This window comes from Paralichthys olivaceus, chromosome 16 (assembly GCF_024713975.1).
Source record: "Paralichthys olivaceus isolate ysfri-2021 chromosome 16, ASM2471397v2, whole genome shotgun sequence".
In the NCBI taxonomy this organism is placed as follows: domain Eukaryota; kingdom Metazoa; phylum Chordata; class Actinopteri; order Pleuronectiformes; family Paralichthyidae; genus Paralichthys; species Paralichthys olivaceus.
In genome coordinates, this window is record NC_091108.1 from 3,728,394 (window position 1) to 3,747,799 (window position 19,406).

The 19,406-nt window shown below is 42.5% G+C and overlaps 1 protein-coding gene across 2 annotated transcripts; it reads left to right on the forward strand.

Annotated features, from left to right (window-relative positions):
- The first annotated feature begins 34 nt into the window (after positions 1-34).
- tep1 (telomerase-associated protein 1) lies at positions 35-19,194 on the forward strand. 2 transcript variants are annotated; one of them, XM_069511649.1, is made up of 56 exons: positions 35-175; positions 1,487-1,980; positions 2,118-2,312; positions 2,466-2,615; positions 2,706-2,870; positions 2,950-3,087; positions 3,281-3,352; positions 3,439-3,557; positions 3,925-4,082; positions 4,245-4,354; positions 4,479-4,557; positions 4,767-4,959; positions 5,214-5,490; positions 5,589-5,738; positions 5,861-5,932; positions 6,103-6,218; positions 6,389-6,454; positions 6,722-6,865; positions 7,048-7,339; positions 7,550-7,671; positions 7,843-7,956; positions 8,148-8,265; positions 8,461-8,649; positions 8,769-8,956; positions 9,063-9,204; positions 9,309-9,488; positions 9,608-9,700; positions 9,907-10,042; positions 10,122-10,281; positions 10,427-10,560; positions 10,653-10,741; positions 11,046-11,160; positions 11,333-11,359; positions 11,446-11,656; positions 11,768-11,888; positions 12,082-12,206; positions 12,307-12,406; positions 12,574-12,729; positions 12,897-13,109; positions 13,460-13,516; positions 13,738-13,873; positions 13,981-14,232; positions 14,351-14,502; positions 14,759-14,866; positions 14,972-15,076; positions 15,262-15,391; positions 15,482-15,567; positions 15,802-15,928; positions 16,148-16,278; positions 16,365-16,486; positions 16,563-16,691; positions 17,088-17,187; positions 17,575-17,719; positions 17,976-18,058; positions 18,314-18,418; positions 18,646-19,194. In XM_069511649.1, exons 2-56 carry the CDS (start codon positions 1,489-1,491, stop codon positions 18,763-18,765), a joined length of 7,809 nt encoding a protein of 2,602 aa, XP_069367750.1. In that variant the 5' UTR covers positions 35-175; positions 1,487-1,488; the 3' UTR covers positions 18,766-19,194. The 2 variants fall into 2 exon arrangements, with proteins under 2 accessions (XP_069367750.1, XP_069367751.1); XM_069511650.1 differs by having other exon boundaries at positions 2,121-2,312.
- Positions 19,195-19,406: the final 212 nt, after the last annotated feature.

The following is a 19,406-nucleotide window of genomic DNA, read 5'->3' on the forward strand; positions in this document are numbered from 1 at the left end:
ACCAATCAGCGCCCTCCAAATCCCGCGGAGGTGGGGCCGAGCAGCTGAATGCGGAAACACAGTGAGCGTCGTTAGCTTCATTAGCCCCACACCGATGCTAACCCCGCACTTCACACTGCGGGAGTCACACGCGTGTCCGGAGCCTGAGGAGGAGATTCTGCGGAAACGTTGCGCGGTGAGTGTTTGTTCGCGCTTCCGTTATAAACCGTGAGTCATCACAACGAGCAGCGACGTGACTCGTGAACTGTCGGAGTCTCAGGTTGACTCAGGCTGAAGTGAAGAGATGATGTGACACAGTCATTGTGTTGTGTCTGTCGTTGGTTTGTTGTGTTTGTTAATGTTTACATGGTGTTTGTTGCTCTGTGGTCTGTATTTTATGCTCGTTACAGCATAAGTTGCCAATTTGGGTAAAAAAAAAGAAAATAATATATGAACTCACGTGAAGGAAACTAATCCAGACCAGCTTAAAAACTTTACTATTGAAGAAAATATCAAAAACTAAAGCAACATAACATTTGCTTTATACATACATATATAGATGTATATATAGAATATTTATGTGAAAAAACGAGATTTTTATTTAATTTTATTTGACTATAGCAATAATAATAAACTTTATTTATTTCACGCCTGGTTACAAGTAATGAAATAATAAAAACAATCAAATAAAGCGATAAAACCAACACAAGTTAGGAGGGTTTTTTTATCCATTTATAGTTATGTGACATTTATAATTATGTGTTAAAATAAAATGAGCGGATGTGTTCCTTTCTTTAAACCACCAACGACATTTCAAATTCACCAGACGCTCAAATGAAACAGCTGCCACACATGCAGAGATGCAGACTTAAGACAAATGTGGAGTTGGTGTAGGTATTTTTTATTTGTTAAGGCTGCAACTAAGAATGAACAGTTTCAATCGTCCAGTCGTTTGAGGGAAAACTTGATTAAATAGTAAGTAATTAAACTCTCTCTGATCATGACGTGTACCTAAGTACTTATAATGCTTTAATACTTGTGAAGCTGAACGTTGCTTGAAAAATGATTTAAAACAATCAGTTGTTTGGTGTAATTTTTATTTTATTCGATTTGCTGTTGCAGTTCCAACATTTAGTTGAGTTTATGGTGTGAAATAAGCATTTCTTGTTGTTGAATTCTTTGCTGATTTGTTTTTCCACTGTCTGTGGAATTTCATAGTATTTTAGTCACTTTTGCATATACTTCATGCATTATGCTGCTGCTGGTGTCTAATGAAACAACGCAGAACATGTTTTCTGACTGTTTCCAGACTTTGGTCTCTTTTTATGGAGAGCGACACTCCCTCATCTACAGTAGCACAATGCTTAGTCAAACAGTTGAAGGAATGCTGCAGAGCTGCTTATCTAAGGACCTCGTCCTGCCTTGGATTGTTCGGGTTTTGTGATTGATGGGAGAGGCTCGAACCCGCTGCAGCCTTTGACCTTCTGATCGCTGTGTTTCTCTGCAGAGATGAGGGCCCTCACTTTGCAGGCGGTAAACGTGGCTCAAGAGGAGCAGCAGCAGGCCACATGTGGAAGAAGTCTGTCCTCCAACTACGCTCCTCTGAGTCTGGATAATAAGATCTTAGCTCAGAGCTCCCTGCAGATGCCCCAGCTCTCCTCCCTCGCCTCTCTCCAGCCCTCCAGTCTCTCCTCCACGTCATCCTCCCTCCTCTCCTCATCTTCCCTCGTGCCCTCCATCACCTCTTCCCTCCTCAGCACCCAGAACAGGCTCCTAACTAGCGATTCACCTCGTTTCTCCTTTTCTTTGACCTCCTCCATCTCTGATGACTCGCTGCTGCCCACGTCCGTGCCCAGCGGTGCTCTGCTCAACCGCTTCGCTCAGCCTCCATCATTCCTGCATCACGGTCTGGGCGAACAACAGAAGAGGGATGTCGGAGGAGACGTTGGCAGAGAGGAAATATCTGAAGAGATGCCAACTAGTTTTGAAGGAATATGTGTGGTACATGAAATATTCTTCATTTGTCTCGTCTTACCGTGGTTGTTGATACAAACTTATTTGAAATACCTGACAAAGACCATTTATGATACATCCCATTTCTTAGTATTACTGTTCTAATGTGTATTCTCATGCATCAGCAGCAGTCTGAAGAAGATGATATTAGTTCTGAAGAGGAGGAGGAGGAGGATTATGTTTGCTCCACTATGGAGTTATCTTTCCTGGAAACAGACTTGGTCAACGAGGAAATCGAACCGTCTGTTGCCATCGCACAGGAGGAGTTTCCTGTGTTTGATGGAGGAAATGAAAATATTGAGGAGCTGGAGGACAAAAAGGTAGAAGAAGCTATTTTACATTTGTAACAGTCTGACATAGAAATACTCTCCTTTTCTTCAGCAGTTGTCTGCACCAGTGACACCAAGCCATATTAAAATGTGCTTGTTTTTATTATATAATCACGCTTCTGTGTTGTTCTGTCTGTTGCTCAGTATCTCCTGCTGAATGCAGTGTGTTGCTCCCTGGTCAGTAAGAGCACACCTCCGGGTCAGGACAACTGGGACTCAGAGGACAGTGTTTGGACCAAAATCACAAGCCTGGCAAAGGACATTTCTGTCCACGACCCTGAGTTTCTTCTGAAGGTGTGTACACTTTACATGTCTTAACATTACAATTATGAATATTTTATATTGTTGTATTCAAATATGACTGTTCTCCTTTTTCTCTTCCAGGTGGCAGTTTATGCTCGACAGGAGCTGAACATTCGCATCACAACAAACTTCATATTGGCTCTGGCTGCCAATCAGCCCTCCACCAAGCCTCATGTCCGCAGATACTTCTGTGCCGCTGTGCAGCTGCCCTCTGATTGGCTGGAAGTCGTCAGGATCTATAGCACAGTAAGCATTAGTGAGCGTCCTCAGGGCGGTGGAATCCTGTTGCAACAGTTCTGTCTAAACTCTACGACTGTGTTTCCAGTGCTTCAGCCACTCCCTGCCGATGTGTCTGAAGAAAGCCATGGCTGACAAGTTCAAGCAGTTCAGCGAGTATCAGCTGGCGAAATATAACACACGCAAACACCGCTGTAAACGCAGCCCCAAAAATCGCAAAGTAAAGGTACTGGAACATTCACTCTGCTCTCCATTTATCTACATATATCACCAGGCTTTGTTCACAAAATGTTTTCCTCTGTCTTCATCATGGTGGTGGAGGCTGTTTCTTTATATATAATACGTCAGTTCTGTCTTTTCTCTAAAATAATTCAAAGATAATCTCTTAATCCCTCCGTTTTGTTCTGTTGATTCACCAGAAACCGACTGAGGCGCAGCTGAAACGGTGGGCAGACACGCTCAGAACAGACCAATCTATCCTGAAGAAGTTTGTGAGTCAACATGCGTTTCCATCGGGGAAAGTTTATTGCTGCAGGGGCTGTGATGTGTTTGAACTGGTTTGTGTTTGTGTTTACAGCTGATGATGGAGAAAAAGGTGGTGGATAAAAAGCAGAGTGAGTTCACTGTGAAGAAGATGATAAAGAGGCTTCACATCAAAGAACCGGCCAAACACGTCATGGCCATTCTGGGAAAAAAGTGAGACACTCTTCACATCCTGGTAGCCTTCAATCAATAAAGTTGTCTGGAAATAAAAGGAAGAAGCTTTGTTGATTTTAACATTTTCAACACATTTTAATTTAACCTCCCATCTATGATCTATAAATAAACAGATATAATTGTTTTAGCTCTTGCATCTCCATCTTTACGGAAACTGAGACAATGGTGTCATTCAGCATTTTTGTCATTCGTTATTTACACAGTAGAAAAGTGGAAAACTGAGATGCAGGAGAAAAAGGTCTAGTTTGGATCTCAGAGCAGGAGCTATGTACATGACACCCGAGAGGTGAGAAACCTGGGTCATCTCCTGCCATTTCGAAATGTGACGCTCTTGTGTGTGTGGCAGGTATCCTGCTGACCTGAAGGCCTTCACCCACAGTGGAATGAAGGGTGTGTGGGAGAGGGAGCAAGCCGGGAAGCGAATGAAGCTCAAAGAGCCGGAGACTTGGGAACGACTGCTCGGTGCAGAGGGCAACAAGGCCGCCACCTGGGAGAAACTCATAGGTTCGGAAAATATTTACTTCCAGCTTGGCATCACACAAGCTTTCTGGCCAGTTCAGTTTTCTTATCGCTACAAGTTCCCCAGAGCCAGTGAATACTTTTCCAAAGATGCATTTGGAAATCACACACCCAACATGATGATGAATGACGTCTTTTTCTGCACAGATAACAAGTCTCTTCCGTTCATGGCCATGTTGAGGAACCTGAGGAACATGATCACTCAGGGCATCAGCGAAGCTCATCACAAGAAGATCCTCAGCAAACTGACCAACAAGGTGAGACAGACGCTCTGTGGTGAAACATGCGGTAAATCTTTACGTAAAAAAATAATACTACAACTCTGACCAGCTGAGAGTTCATTAAGTTCTCGGTAATTATGTGTTTTTCATGTACTTGCAGAAAGCCGTCATTCAGAGCCGACAGTTTCCTTTCAGATTCCTCGCTGCCTACAAAGTCATCATGGAGCTTAACACTTTGGGTGAGATACATCATCAAGTGGCTATAAAACTCTTGTCTGATAGTTATATTAAAAAAAATACAAGCTACTCAGCTGGGTTGCTATTTTTTAAAATAGTAATAAAGGCAGAGGTTGATGAAATACTCAGTTCCTTTACTCATGTAGACGTGTACATGTACTTCAAGGACATACTCTTCACTCTAACTCCTCTTTACCTCTTTGTTCTTTAGCTTCCACATCCGAGCAAGCGGTTCCCTCAGCACAGGAGATCCTGAAGGCAATCCTGAAGAAGTTTCCCAAGTGCAAGCGTACCAAGCGTTTGGACTGGGAGACGACCGACAAGAAAAGGGTGAAGATGACGCTCGGCGTGCCGTTTATCTGTCGAAAGTACAAACTGAAGAAAGCCCAGCTTCTCAAGGCCAAGTATGAAAATATCCATCCATCCATTATCTATACCACTACAGTCAATAATTAACTCGATACTCACTCTTGTTTTTTCATTTGCTGGAGTTTTGTCTTGATTTCTTAAATTTTTGACACAGATTTCTTCAGTATTATGTGATTGAGAGTTAAAACAGTCCAACGTTGTTAGAAAATGCACAAAAGGACAACTGCATGAATTAAAAGGACGTGTACTCAGTGATATAATGCAGCTTCTTCTTTGTCTGTGCATCCAGTCAGAGGCTGTTCACCGTTGCTCTGCTGCAGCGTTACCGCAAAGCTCTGGAGACGGCGGTTCAGATCTCCTGCCGTTACAATGTTCCACCACTTCCGGGACGGACCGCTGTTTTCCTCGTCACAGACATCTCAACTAGTCGGACCACGGAACAGAAACAGGACTTCTGTCTCCCACCAGAATCCGAGCAAGAAAGCGATGAGGAGGAAGAAGACGCCTCAAGCTCGAGGAGGAGGAAGAAGAAGAAGGAGGAGAATGATGACAAGCTCAGTCCTTCTGTATGTAATATTTTATTTCAGATAAGCAATTACACAAAGGAAGTCATAACACAAAGGAAGTAGGGAATGAAATGTTTGACCTCTCCCGGGTTTTAAAGCTGATGGAGGTGGCGACGTTGCTCTCACTGATGATCTGCAGCAGCGCAGAGGACGGCCAGCTTCACTTAGTTGATGGCCACGGTGAAGAAGCAAAACTGACGTCTGACGTCCTTTTGGAAAATGTCAGAAGTGTCATGAAGCAAGTAAAGGTCGGGATTTTCTTTATTCACAGCCTTAGAAAGTTTGAAAAGTCTGAAGACTAAAATGCATTGAATACGATTCCTGCTCACTCATGCTGTTGTCTGTATTAATGAATGCTTCTCTTCTTCAGTCAAGTAAGATGATATCATACAATGAAAGGGACAATAACTACCTCTCCAAAGTACTTAACAAGACAAACAAGGTCAGTTTATATGTACGAATGTATTTTATTTTGATAGTGTATCATTTGTTCTTACCTTTTATGGTTTCAGGGTTATTTTATTTTATTTATAATCAATATTTTCCTTTAGAGACTTATTCAGCATCTTTGAGATCAGAGTGCTCATATGCTTTTTTTTTTTTATATCTTAGATTGACAACATCATCGTACTGCTTGACTACTCCAATCCCCCTCTTGAATACACCATCAATAACTACAGGAAGGACGTAAACAACAAAGCCCTCATGGTGCAAATCAACTTAGAGGGGTAATTTTTCTGGTATAAAGCCGTCATCTCACAGTATTAGGACGCCAACAAAGGTTGGTGATCCTTTGTATTTATTAGCATACAGGTTTGTTTTCGTAACGCACAATTGTACAATAGAGGAAGGTTTTTGTTTCCTGTTTCTAATCTGCTGTTGTGTTGATTTGTTACAGGTACACAAAACCCCCCACCGACAGAAACCATGTGATTTTGTCGGGCTTCAGTGAGCAAATGCTGAGGTAAAATATCTTATTTACATCCCAAAGTCTTTTTAGAGCATTCATTTAGACACAAACTGGAATCTCTGCCCTGCGGTAGTTTTCCTCCGTCACCAGTCCAGTGTCAGTCTAACGGTTTCCCGCGCTCATGCTCACCTAAAACCTTCGACCAAGAAAATGTAAATTTAGTCATAATGTTGTACAAAGTAAGAGATTGTGAACATCATACAACTCTAAAGAGAGTAAATAAGCTCATTTCATGAACTCTTTCTGTCGTCGTGTTTCCAGGTTTGTGGCAGAACGAGGATCTTCTAGGCTGATGGACCATGTGGAGCATTTGGACAAACTTTACAATGTCCCACCACCAGAGGGAGCTAAAGACCCTCAGACCACAAACAGTGTTGTCTCAATTCCAGCCAGCCCCAAGTTAAGGTAAAAAGTAAAACTTGTCCTTAGAACTGTAGTATACTACAGCATTAAATATCCATAACAATCAAATTAAAAAAACAATCTTCTCTCTTTTCTTTTTTTTTTAAAATATAAAAGAAATCTAACGTGAAACAAACGCACCTTTTCCTCACTTCCTTAACACCAGCTCCTTCCTCTGTCGTCAGGTGGCGAGGCGTGCGCGTGTTCATCTCCTCCACCTTCAGAGACATGCACGCCGAGCGCGACATCTTGGTGCGGAGCGTCTTCCCGGAGCTCCGGCGTCGTGCTGCGGTTCACTGCCTCTACCTGCAGGAGGTGGAGCTGCGCTGGGGCGTCACAGAGGAGGAGTCGTGCCGAGCCACCGAGCTGTGCCTGTCAGAGGTGTGTCGCAGCCAGATGATGGTGGGAGTCCTGGGGGAGAGGTACGGCCTGGTGCCCCCCAAACCCGTCCTCCCTGGCCTGCCACAGTACAGCTGGGTAAGACCTGATGTGATGAGATCAAATTACATTCGAATTAGGCCTAGACGATATGGGCAAATATTATATCGAGAAAAAGAAAATATCGTTAATTATCACGATACATGTCATATTATTTCTCTTAAATTTAAAGACAGATTTTTGTGCAATTTTTGAACGTGGGAATTTGAAATGTTGAAAACAAAGAAGAGTTTTTTCGTCTGTGTGCAGCTGGCGTCGGCCCCGGCGGGTCTGTCCATCACAGAGATGGAGATACGTCAGTTTCAGGCTCTTTTCCCTGATTCAGTGAACCAGAGAATGTTCTGCTACTTCAGAGATCTGAACATTACCAAGTATGAAGTCAGCAAATGTAACATGTTCACACACAAACACCACTTCTTTTAATTCTTCCTTTTACAGTTGAAATACATTTGTCTTTTTGCTGTAACTTTGTGACGTCTTTAAATCACATTGTGCTTGAAATCTATTTATAGTTTCATTTATCTTTTTTTTTTGTGTCTCAGATCAGTTCCGGTGGCCTGGAGATCAGACTTTGCTCCTGAATCAAAAGAAGCTGAGTCTAAAATGGCCTCTTTGAAAAGCAGCATCCGAGCCAGTGACATCAAGGTCACTGAGAAGTGAGTCGTCTTTTTTTATTTTTCCATTATTTTTATTGAGGTTTTCCAGGGCAGAGTAAAAGTGCAGTGCTGCTTTGTCACTGTTAATAATGAGGTATTTAAAAATCTGGAAAGTGTATGTTGAAGCTTTTATCTCCATTATTTAAAGCCTAATTTAGACTTAAAAGACTTGTCTTGTCTTTGTCTCTCAGTTACCCGTGTGAGTGGGGGGGTGTTGTGGAAGGGAAGCCGTATCTGAAAAACCTGGAGGACTTTGGCAAAGCTGTGCTCGACGACCTCTGGACGGCTGTGGTGAAGCAGTTTGTGGAAGTTAGTTCCTCTAAAATATGTCTATTTCATCACCGCACCCTTAATTAATCAAACGTTTCCTTATGAAAACAAAGAAATTACAAAAAACCTTTCCCTGGTGTATGGATATTTTATATTAAATGATTTGAAGTGATTTATTCAGAGTAATTTGTTAATACACACATTTGGTCAGATAATAATCACTATTACTTTCAGGAGGTTGAGGAGGCCGAGGGTGCATCAGATGTGACCGAGCAGGAGGTGCACCAGGGGGCGCTGCAGAGGCAGTTCTTTGGCAGAACGAAGCTGCTGTCACGAGCTGTGGAGGTGGTGGAGCAGGTCCAGACCAAAGGGGGGATGATGGTGGTGGACGGAGGACCTGGAGAGGGCAAAACTGTTTTCATGGTAAACTTCTTAAAGACGTTCACGTGTTGACATCATGTAGAGGATCCAGGGAAAATCTGTTTACTTGATCTCTGCACAGATTCTATCTATAACTGCCCGTGTTTCTCTGTTTCACACAGGCTGCTCTCGCTGACGCCCTCAGGACCAGAGACAAGTCCAAGTCCAACCTGGTCTGTGACATCATCTCCTACTCCACAGATGCCAGCCAATCAGCACGCTCTGTCGAGAACCTCCTCCGCTGCCTCGTTCAGTGGTTTAGAAGAATGAAGAACACTGAGAAGAAATCACCTCTTCCTCACTCATACAAGTGATTTTTACTTGTCTTCCACTTAGTTAATAAACTACATCGTGGTTCTAATGCATTAGAAATGTCTTTCACATGTGTTTGATTCTATATTAATCCCTTTCATCAGAGACTTGCTGTCAGAGTTTCACTCCGCGTTGAGCGACGTGAAGCGGAACAAACCTCTGGTGCTGATGGTTGATGGGATGGATGGCATCAAAGACGGCGGAGGTCAGCTCAACTCTGACTGGATACCACAGCAGCTTCCACAGGTCAGTCAAAAAAGACAAACCCACACGTGAGATATACATGTATGTGTTTATGTTTACATCATTTCTCTGCTGTAGTCTAACACGTATTCTCTCTCTCGTGTCAGGGCGTGTGTTTGATCATAAGCATCACACCTAAAGCGGATCTTTTACAAACGCTGGTCAAGAAGAGAAGCACTGTCCTGTTCACCCTGGGACAGCTCACCATGCCGGACAGGAGGGAGATCATTCAGAAAGGACTGGAAGCTTTTGGGAAGAAGCTCAGTGACTCTGCGTTCAACAACCAGGTTCTTTTTATTGTTGTAATTTTCCTGTACTTTTGTTTAATCAGTTTGATTATTTGTATTTTCTCCTAAAAAGCGCTGTCTGTCTGTCTGTCTGTCTGTCTGTCTGTCTGTCTGTCCAGCTCCAGAACCTGATAATGAAGAAAGGAGCGATGAGTCCTCTGTTCCTGCACCTGGCCTGTGAAGACCTGAGGAACTTTGCCTCCTTCGATCAGGTCTGACTGAATACGTTGGTTTCTTCAATTAGTCTATTTAATAGATAATACAACAGACTCCTTTTAACAAGAATATTATCCGCTGACAATAAAAACAATTAGCTGCGGCCTGATTAGCTATATATGTATATCACACATACACACCCTGCTAATTATTTAGCTTCATGCCAAAGGTGTGGATGATGATGTTGTGGTTTTTGTCTCAGTTGAAAGAGACCCTGCAGGACATGCCAGAGTCTCTGAGTCAGTTGGTGCAGCACAACCTGGACAGACTCTGCTCACAGCACAGAGGCATGCTGGGACTGCGTTGGACCCTGGCTGTCCTCACCGTCAGCCCGACCGGTAAGATGGATATCTTTTTTTCTCCTCTATTGTCTCCTCATAATTTTTGACTTAACATGTGACTCGTCTTGATCCACAGGCCTGAGGGAGAGAGACTTGTACTCTGTACTGAACACATGCAATCACCTGTCCTCGCAGGACAGACAGGTGTCATGGCAGGACATGCTTCAACTGTTCAGGACGCCCAAAGGACGCGTTCCCATGGCAACCTTCACCCGTTTAGTGCAGGGTTTACGAAGGTATGGGGTTTTATAGTGATGTGATGTGCTTTAGATTATAGAGGCATGTTAGAGGCATGATGCACATTTGGGTCTATTTCCCTTCAGTCAAAATTTCAGTCAACAACCCACATGGAGATAAATCTATTTGATTGGCTTCCTGCAGTTTGATTGGTTCGTCTCATTGGCACAACACCGACGACTTGCTGTCTCTAACGAACCCGGAGGTGCGGCAGAGTTTTGAGGACTTTTTCCTCCCAGCAGAAAGCGACAGGACCAGAGCTCACCTCGTGCTGGCAGGTAGAGTAAAGCACACGTCGCTTGTTTGTAATGCACAAAGTATAAAGTCACTGTGGCCTGTTTAGATTTTTTTCTCTGTTTCCTGTTCACAGCTCATCTTTGGACGCTGGCTGACCCGCAGGGAGCAAACACCTTCCTCCACTGTGAGGCCAACTCCCTCATGCACCTGCCTTCCAACCTGGTGAGTCACCTCATGTCACCAGTCGTCATATAGATACTGCTCAACATGAACAGCCCATGAATACCCTCCCTATGTAGTTTCTATTGAAACCTTTAAAAAACAACAACTGGATTTTGTCTCCGGAGTTTAAATCCACTCATCTTTTTTCTTCTCTATGTTTATTTGATATATTTTAAGTTCTGTGAGAGCTTGTAGAGAAATCAGAGTCAAGTTGTTATTGTGAATTGAGACATTTTACACAATAAGTACAGTTGCCTCAATATTTTTACTTCACCCCTTGGTTCTTCTATGTGTCTTTGGTCAGATTCAAAGTGGCCAACCGGAGGCGCTCCGTTCCCTGCTCTCCAGCTACTACTTCCTGTATGCTTGCGTGCGCCACGGCCTCCTGCACCGCCTCCTGGAAACCTACAGCTCATACGGTGAGTATGCATGAAGATCCTACATGATAAATGTGTAACTTTCCTTTTAATCCTTCGCACGTTGTCTTGTTTACGACTTCATGAATTAAAAATTGTTGGCAGGGCAGGTTAAATGATAATTTAACAAAAAGTCCTAATGATAGTATCCTGTGAATTTTTACTTTTCCTGCAGATAAGGAGCAGAAGTCTGCTCGCTCCTGTAAGTGCCTGCAAATGGACATCACTCAGAAACATTCCTGCCAGATGTTTTTTAGTCCTCATACAAGTTTCTCTTTAACCTTGCAGTCGGCGTCCAGGACCATTTAGAGGACTGCTGGAGTTTCCTGCGGCGTCACGCCTCCCTTCTCTCGTCCTGCCCACCTCTCTTCATCCAGCAAGCCTTCAACGAGCCTCCAGAGACCTCTGCTCACATCTGGGCACGAGGCATGGTGGGAAAAGGAGGGATCAGGGTAGTTGAGTGTCAGAACAACAAAGATCAGATTGTTCAAGACACCAGGTAAACGCATTGTCTGCAACATATTGAACTAGAGGTGTGTACATCGTGTTTGATTAGATTGTGATAAACTTATATAGAAACCTGCCGGTGGTCTTGTGTGTTTCACCGCAGTGAGCTGGTGTCGACCTTCTCCTCTGATCCGACCTGTTTGGATGTGAGTCCGGATGGAGAGCTGATGGTGATCGGTACTGGACAGGGAACGCTGCATTTCATCAACGCACAGACGGGACAGGTATGAACACAATTTTCCTATTTTTGTTTGCCTCCCTCCTGCATGTTCTTCATCTCGTCAGTCTTGGCTAGTGGCTCGTTTAACTCTGACATTTAGTTTACAAGCTCTACAATCCATTTCTCTAGGATTCAATGTGTCAGGTTTTTACATCTGAGATAAATCACGGTTTACTTCTTCTCCTGACTGTGAACAGAAAGTGAAGTCACTGGTGAGCAGCTGTGACGGCATCTCGAGCTGCGTCTTTCTGAAGGACGGACATCTTGCTACAACCTCCTTTGACGGACGAATAGAGATCTGGGAAATCAAGAACGGCTGCAGGTGAGAGGAGGGAGAATTCGGAACATATGTCAGACTGTACAGATCTCCGACTTTTCTCCAGAAACCTTAATAAACTGATTTGTGTTTCCTTTTCTTGCAGGACTGCTCTTATTAAAGGCCACACGAATGTGATAACAGCGAGTAATATCTCTGCAGACCATAGGCACCTTGCAACTGTGTCTCTGGACTTCATGCTGAAAGTTGGTCCCAAACAAATCATATTTTATTTTTTTTGTTGTGTTTTTTTTTGTTTACTTGTGTGAAGCTAATGGCCGTCCAATTATGCGCAGTAGAATTTACTGCTATTAAATTATACCGTCAGCTGTTTCTTGATTTTTACATGTCAGTGTTGTTTTCTGCTCATCAGGTGTGGTCCTCCACTAAATGTCATGAGGTAGCAGCGCTGCCCAGCCCCAGCCCCATGAACTGTGTGACCTTTGACCCCGAGGGTCGCCTGCTGGCTGCTGGTTGCTGGAATGGAAAAGTGATTGTGTGGAACTGGCTTCAGAATAAAACTCAAACTGTGAGTCACAGTCAGGAGAAACATCAGAAACACATGTTACTTGTTGAAGGAGCTAAAGTAATCTTGATGCTCACTCTCCAAAAAAAACTAAATTATAACCCCATATAGATTTATGGGGACTTTCTTAATTGCTATTTCTATCTCTCTCTGTCCATTTGTGTCCCTAGTCCCTGTGTGGTCACCAGCGTTCAGTACGCAGTGTCTCCTTCTCCTCCTCCTCCTCAATGCTCTGCTCTGGTTCGATATCCGGAGAGGTCAGGGTGTGGTCAGTGCCCACCTCCACTTGTGTGGGATGTTTCCAGGCTCACCGTGGAGCCACAGAGGTCCTCACCTTCCTGGATGAAGGAGCCATGCTGCTCAGTGGCGGCTCAGATCACATGGTGAGACATCGCTGCCTCCACACTCTGAACCTGGATCATTATGGTATAGTTACTTCACTGCTAATAAGGACTGTATGGTCATACTGCTTCACAATTACAAACCTTTACGAGTGTTTGTTGTCCTAAAGCACATTCAGAAACTTGAATGTCTCCCAGTAGAATGCATACCTCTGCCAATGCCCTACAGACGTCTTAGCGTCACTCATTTTGAAATACATTTTCTCTCTTTCCTTTCCCTGTAGATATATTGATCACTGTCTGTGTCTTTTTGTGATCATGTAGTTTCTGGTTTCATGGGATTAATATCCCGACTTCAGGTAGATCTTTAAAGTTTTGTGGTTCGTTTCCAGCTGCAGCTCTGGTCAGGAGGACTCGGACGTTCTGTCACTGCACTCAAAAGTGATAATGTAAGCTCTTATTTCTCTTTTATAATAAACCGTTACCTTCCCACATTGATGTCACACAGTTAATCTCAGTTTAATGTATCATGTCATGGAGTGTGTGTAAACAAACAACTGAATATAAAATAGACATAATTTGGTGAAAACCTAATGTCTGCAACCTGAAACGGTTTATTTTTATACTGAATAGTCAAATTTCTCTTCATATCCCTCAAATTATTAAACAGTTTGACCTGGAGCCTCCTCAGAAGAAACTCAAGACCGTAAACTCAGTTTTCGCTGCGCTGTGTGTGGCTGTGAATGGAGACTACGCTGCTGTGGGTTACCACGGTGAAGGCATCAAACTCTTCAATCTGGACTCGGGTGTGTGTCATGTTTTTTCAACCCCATACATACAGTTAATAAATAGAGGTATGGTCTATAAAGTTATACAGATACACAAGCTTCAAATGATTTTATTTTCACCTTAGGTAAGATGATTTGGTCGTCCAGGGACCTTGATGTGTCCATCCTGTGCCTGCTGTGGGTCGCTGTGGACGCAGAGCAGACCGAACCCGAGCTGCTGGTGTCCGGAGGGAGCGACAAACGTCTGAGAGTCTGGAGGAGAGAAGAGGGAGAGGAGGGAACGATGGGGGGCCTGAAAATGGTGGGAATGTTTGGTGGGCAACCAGGTGACATCCAGGCACTGGCTCAAAACTCTACTTACCTGGCTACAGCTTCAGGTAAGGATCATGACCATAAAGAAGATTTACATCAATGTGTATGTTACGTCTCAGGTAGACGGTGTTTTCAACCATCATATGTTCCGTTGTTTGCTCTTCTCCGTTTCACTTTTATCAGATAACTTCACCATTGCTTTGTGGCTGTTGAGCGATTTGGCCGTTGACTCCCATGTTGAGCCTCATGTGCTGCTGAGGGGCCACAGCGGAGGAGTCACCTGTCTGGCCTTCAGCCCTGATGGTGGACAGTTACTCTCCGGTGGAAAAGATGCGGTAAAAATGACCAAAAATACATTTTATGTGCAGGGATGTAATGCTGCTTATATGATACAGATCCTTTGTGCTCCCTCTGGTTCAGTCTTGATTTCAATGTGTTTCAAATGAAGGATAAACACATTGTCCAACAATTATTTTTTTGTCAGACCAATAATCACTTAACTTTAACTTGAAATATAAAAATCAGAGGAGAAGATACTGTAATGAGACAATCATGGTGGATATGAACCCATATTTACTGTGTCTTTGTCAGGCTCTGATGGTGTGGGACATGAACTCAGCACCTCCTGTTCTGTCTAAGTCTCTCCCTCACGCTCACAGAGACTGGATCACAGGCTGTGTTTGGACTCCAGACTGTGTGGTGAGTGCACGTATCATGAAGACATGTAACTGAACAAACCTGCGCTGCATGTCCTCCACCTTATTCGAGTGACGTCTGAAACTTGTCCTCGTCGGTCTCTTCCAGATCAGCTCGTCAAACGATGGCAGACTTTGTTTGTGGGATCTTCAGACGGGCAAACGCCTCAGAGAAATCTCCTGGAGTAGTGCTCTGACCTCTGTCTGCTGTCTGGTGAGAAAATCATACGACTAACTCAGAAAATAGGCACATCTTCTCTTACACAACTTCTTTTACTGTAAACTGGTGTCTGGGTGCAGTAAAAGAGTTAATAATAATAGTTGATAATCTCTTATTGGCTTTCTCATGACAAATAAAGCATTCAGCCTCATGAACCTCTGTGTTATTTCTGTGTGCAGGGCCAGTATGTGATCGCCGGCTGTGCAGAGGGAGCTCTACATGTGTGGAGCTGGGAAACCAACATAGAAATCTGCCACATCTCTGCTCACAAACAGCGAATACACCACTGCTCTCTCCTCACAGACACAGGTAAGTTGATCTGAGTAATGTAATGACTCACCAAGCCTCAGTTTTATATTGAAACTGACTATTGTTCTAAATTCTCGCCTTTGTTTTAAGACAAGAACAAAGAGGTCAACTCAGAAGAAATGACTGTTTTCACTGCATCTGATGACGGAACAGTGCAGCTCTGGAAACCACTACAGGTCTGCTGGTCAAAATAAAAGGCTCTGAAGTTATTAACATATTTCTGTCATTTTATTTCATGTCGGGTTTGTACCATTCATGTCTTTTCCTCATCTTTTATCAGCTCATATCTCCCATTATTGTTTACGATTAATCTGCAATTTTATGTGGCAATTTCATCTCATCTCATCTTAGTTGTTCCTTTCCTCCCCTTCTTTCCTCTTCCTCTCCTCTTCCTCCTCATCTATGTACAGATGCAACACTTCAACAGCTTCCTGGGTCACAGCGGTGCCATTCATGGAGTCGTCCGCAAGCAAGGAGTCCCAGAATTCCTCACTGTTTCTGAAGACTGCTCATTGCGGAGCTGGACATGGGCAACAAGTAATACTGTGCATTCTGCCTCTGACTAATTAAGAAAGACATTACAGTCTGAGATCAAGATGGAGACTGTTGTGCTGTTGTTAGTTGGAGTAGATTTGTTTGCGAGTCAGCGAAGGAGCACCTGGTCGCATGTATCAAGAGAAAATTATTACAAGCGGTTTATTAGCTGCTGTTTTGTTTTTGGAGTCATCACCTTTCTGTTCTTTGTTTCCTGCTCAGAGAGTCCTCTCAGACACTCGGACCACGTCACAGCTCTGTGCTTCTCTCAGAACGCTGATTTTTGTCTTGCTGGCTATACATCCGGTTTGCTGGAGATTTGGCAGCACAACGCTGTGGTCTGCCGCAAGCAGGTGAGGAAAAGCCCAAGAAAAAGGGATTTATACCTAATGCATACATTTGTGTTTGTGTAATGACGCAGTGTGTCTGTTTGTGTCAGGCTTCAGACAGCACCATCACGGCAATCTGCTCCATGCCTCACGGTCAGTTTGGCGTCAGCTACTCGAAATGTTTTGTGGATGTGTGGAAGCTGGTGTGGAATCAACAGCACGACAGTGGAAGGTAAACAACAACAAACCAGTCAGACTAGTTTCTGATGAACCTAACTAACTTTATTCTGTGTTTCTGTCGCCCTCAGTCTGGTGAAGGTGACCACGTACAAAGTGAAATATCCTCTGGTCAAGCTCTTCTTCTGCTCGTCCCTGATCGGGGTGTCCAGCATCGGGACAATATTTTACATCACTGACGATAGTAACGAAATATACAGGTTTGTTGTACCGCACGGACCAAAATCTTTATCCAGGCTTCTAATGAGTTGATTAAAGCTGATGATGATTTGGTTTTGAATTTGCGAGTAAAGATTTAATTTCACAGAATATTAATGTGATGAGGTTTTTCTTGGCCTCAGTATTTTTAATCCATCGTGGCTGCTGATATGTCTCTTTTGCGAAAATGTACTGATTACGTCCGCACTAATTGTAAATTAGCTGAACCTGACAAATATTGTTCATTTATTGCACAGATTTATGATTTATTTTATAGTTAGGAGTCATTTATACAGCTTCTATTTCTTTCTTATACACCGTGAGCTTTAATTTTAACCTCCAAGGCTTTAAAATGGCAAAATAAAATTCAAAGCTCCTTTGTGTTTGTCTTTTCGCAGCTGGTACTACAATGCCCGAGTTCTGGATTTGATCCGTAATGACGAGAAGAGCATGTGGCTGGTGGGCGAAGGGGACCGAAAAGTTTGCATTGGCTTTGTCGTGAGTTTTACCGAACCTGCGTCTCATATCCTCAATATCATTGTTTTACATGAAGAATACTTGTATTTCATGGTGTTTTAATTTATTTTAGTGGTGAAAAGGGCATTAGAACACATCAGAAGAGCAACAATTAAGATTAAGAACTTTATTTTATTATATTAAATATTATATTACATTGATTAGACTGCAGAATATGTAAGATTAATACAAACATATCATAGTATCCATATGAAGAAGTTTGCTCTGGTTTTCAGGGGTGTATTTTTGTGTATTAGACATTTTTATAATAAAATCTCCCCATTTAAAAACAAAACCCAAGTGTAGCTCACACCAACTTTGTTTTTAAGTAAAAAAGGATGAACGTGATGATTTTCTCTCTGTCCTCAGTTTACCATGAACCCCAAAATGGCACTCACCTCAGCTTTCAACTCGATCAACCTGAAGAACGAGGAGGAGGAGGAGGAGGAGGAAGAGGTAGAGAAGAGGAAGGACAAGAGGGAAAGCCTAGTAACAGCTGTAACAATGGACAGAGGTACAAACTATTACAACTTTATACAAGTAATATTTTGTATTTTTGCTTTAGAAATGACTGAAATTATCATCTGTTTGTCGAAATTGCTGCAGATTGATCAAGAAATCATTGAAGCTCTAATTCAAACTGCAGCTTTTACAATTACTACTCTACTACAGTTACTTCAAGCAAAACCACAGTAACTAGAACTACTGCCACCTCTGTACGTGGCAGCATTGTAATTCTGTGTTTATATATATGTTGAATTGTTTTTCAGAGTTCATGGTGTGTGGAGACACGAGGGGAAACATGTGGTTCAACCAGATTTCAGAGGATTCATTCTGGAGCAGCAGAAAACCTGTAAGAGACTCAGAACACACAACATAAGAGAATACTGCTCGTTTTCACATGTGGTGGGAAATGACAAGTACATTTACTCAGCTGCTGGATTCAACTACAAATCAACCAACGATTTCAGCAATTCATTGAAATAACCAGCTCCGATATGATTTTGAGTCAGCAAGGAAATAAATGCAAAATCAGAAATGATTGTGCGTCCCTTTAAACTTGTTTTTGTTTTATCTTTTGTTTTTTTTAATGATGTTCTATCGTCAGGCTCACAATGACAGGATCAGTGTGCTGAGACTCACTGAAAGCAGCATCATCTCTGCCTCCTATGACAAGACGGTGAAGCTGTGGGACAGAACCACTAAGAAACAGGTACAATCCAGTCTTTGTGGAGAAGTCTGGTGATATTCTGTAGTTTTTGTTTTGATAGTGACCCAAATAAAGAGACCAAAACCACACTGCTGCTGTAAATAGTCACTGGATGAATAAATAAGTTTATCTACTGTTAATCTAAAACCTAACCTGTGTTCCAGTGTTTCATTTTGTATGTATTTGTTCCTCTGCTATTTGTGCTCCTCTCTGTCGCTCTCCTCCTCCAGGTGGGCATGTTTGTGTGTGGAGGTCCTGTCCTGGTGTTGGAGGTGAATCCAGAAAAACCCACTGAACTGGTTTGTGCTGACGGACAAGGAAAGCTCTACTTTCTCTCCTGGAAGGAATAATTCACTTAACACACTTAATCCCGACCCTAACCAAATATTATAGGAATACATATACACAGCTGTTTTTGATTGTTTGTTTCGACGATGGCAACGTGCAATGAAATGTAATGAAATTAAGTATTTGTCTTTTGCAGAGGGGAAAAAAAAATTATCTATGTTTTAGTTGTAAAGCTCTAATTATATCATGTTTACATGTGCCTTTAATTTAGCCGAAGAAAACTTGCAAATATAAGATGCAAGTATAAAATATGGCAAACTTTAAATATATTATCTTGTGATTGTATGGGAGCTAAATTTATTATTGCTTATTTTGGAAAATGTGATAGAATGAATATAAGAATGTTGGACATTAACCATTCGAAGTGCATTGGGTTGTGCAATGGGTTTACTGACCATGAATTTTCTTTGACAATAAATTATTCGCACTTGTGTGTTGTTTGCTTTAATATTTTTAAATGACTGAATCAGAAAACCTGGTTTGGTTAAAAAAACACAAAAAAAACATTTTGGAAATGTGCATTTATCTGTAATTAGCGGTGTTTATTTTATAATCCTGGGTTTAAAAAAGTTGTGGTATTATTGTCAAATGCTGTATGAATGATAGATTGATGCTTGATGGAAACTGCTCTCAAACAAACAGT

Bases quoted from the DNA above. Each gene is read 5' to 3' on its own strand.
- tep1 (XM_069511649.1), top strand. From the start codon at position 1,489: ATGAGGGCCCTCACTTTGCAGGCGGTAAACGTGGCTCAAGAGGAGCAG. The intron at 4,960-5,213 runs GTATGAAAATAT...CTGTGCATCCAG, and splicing joins GCCCAGCTTCTCAAGGCCAA to TCAGAGGCTGTTCACCGTTG. The intron at 9,701-9,906 runs GTCTGACTGAAT...TTTTTGTCTCAG, and splicing joins ACTTTGCCTCCTTCGATCAG to TTGAAAGAGACCCTGCAGGA.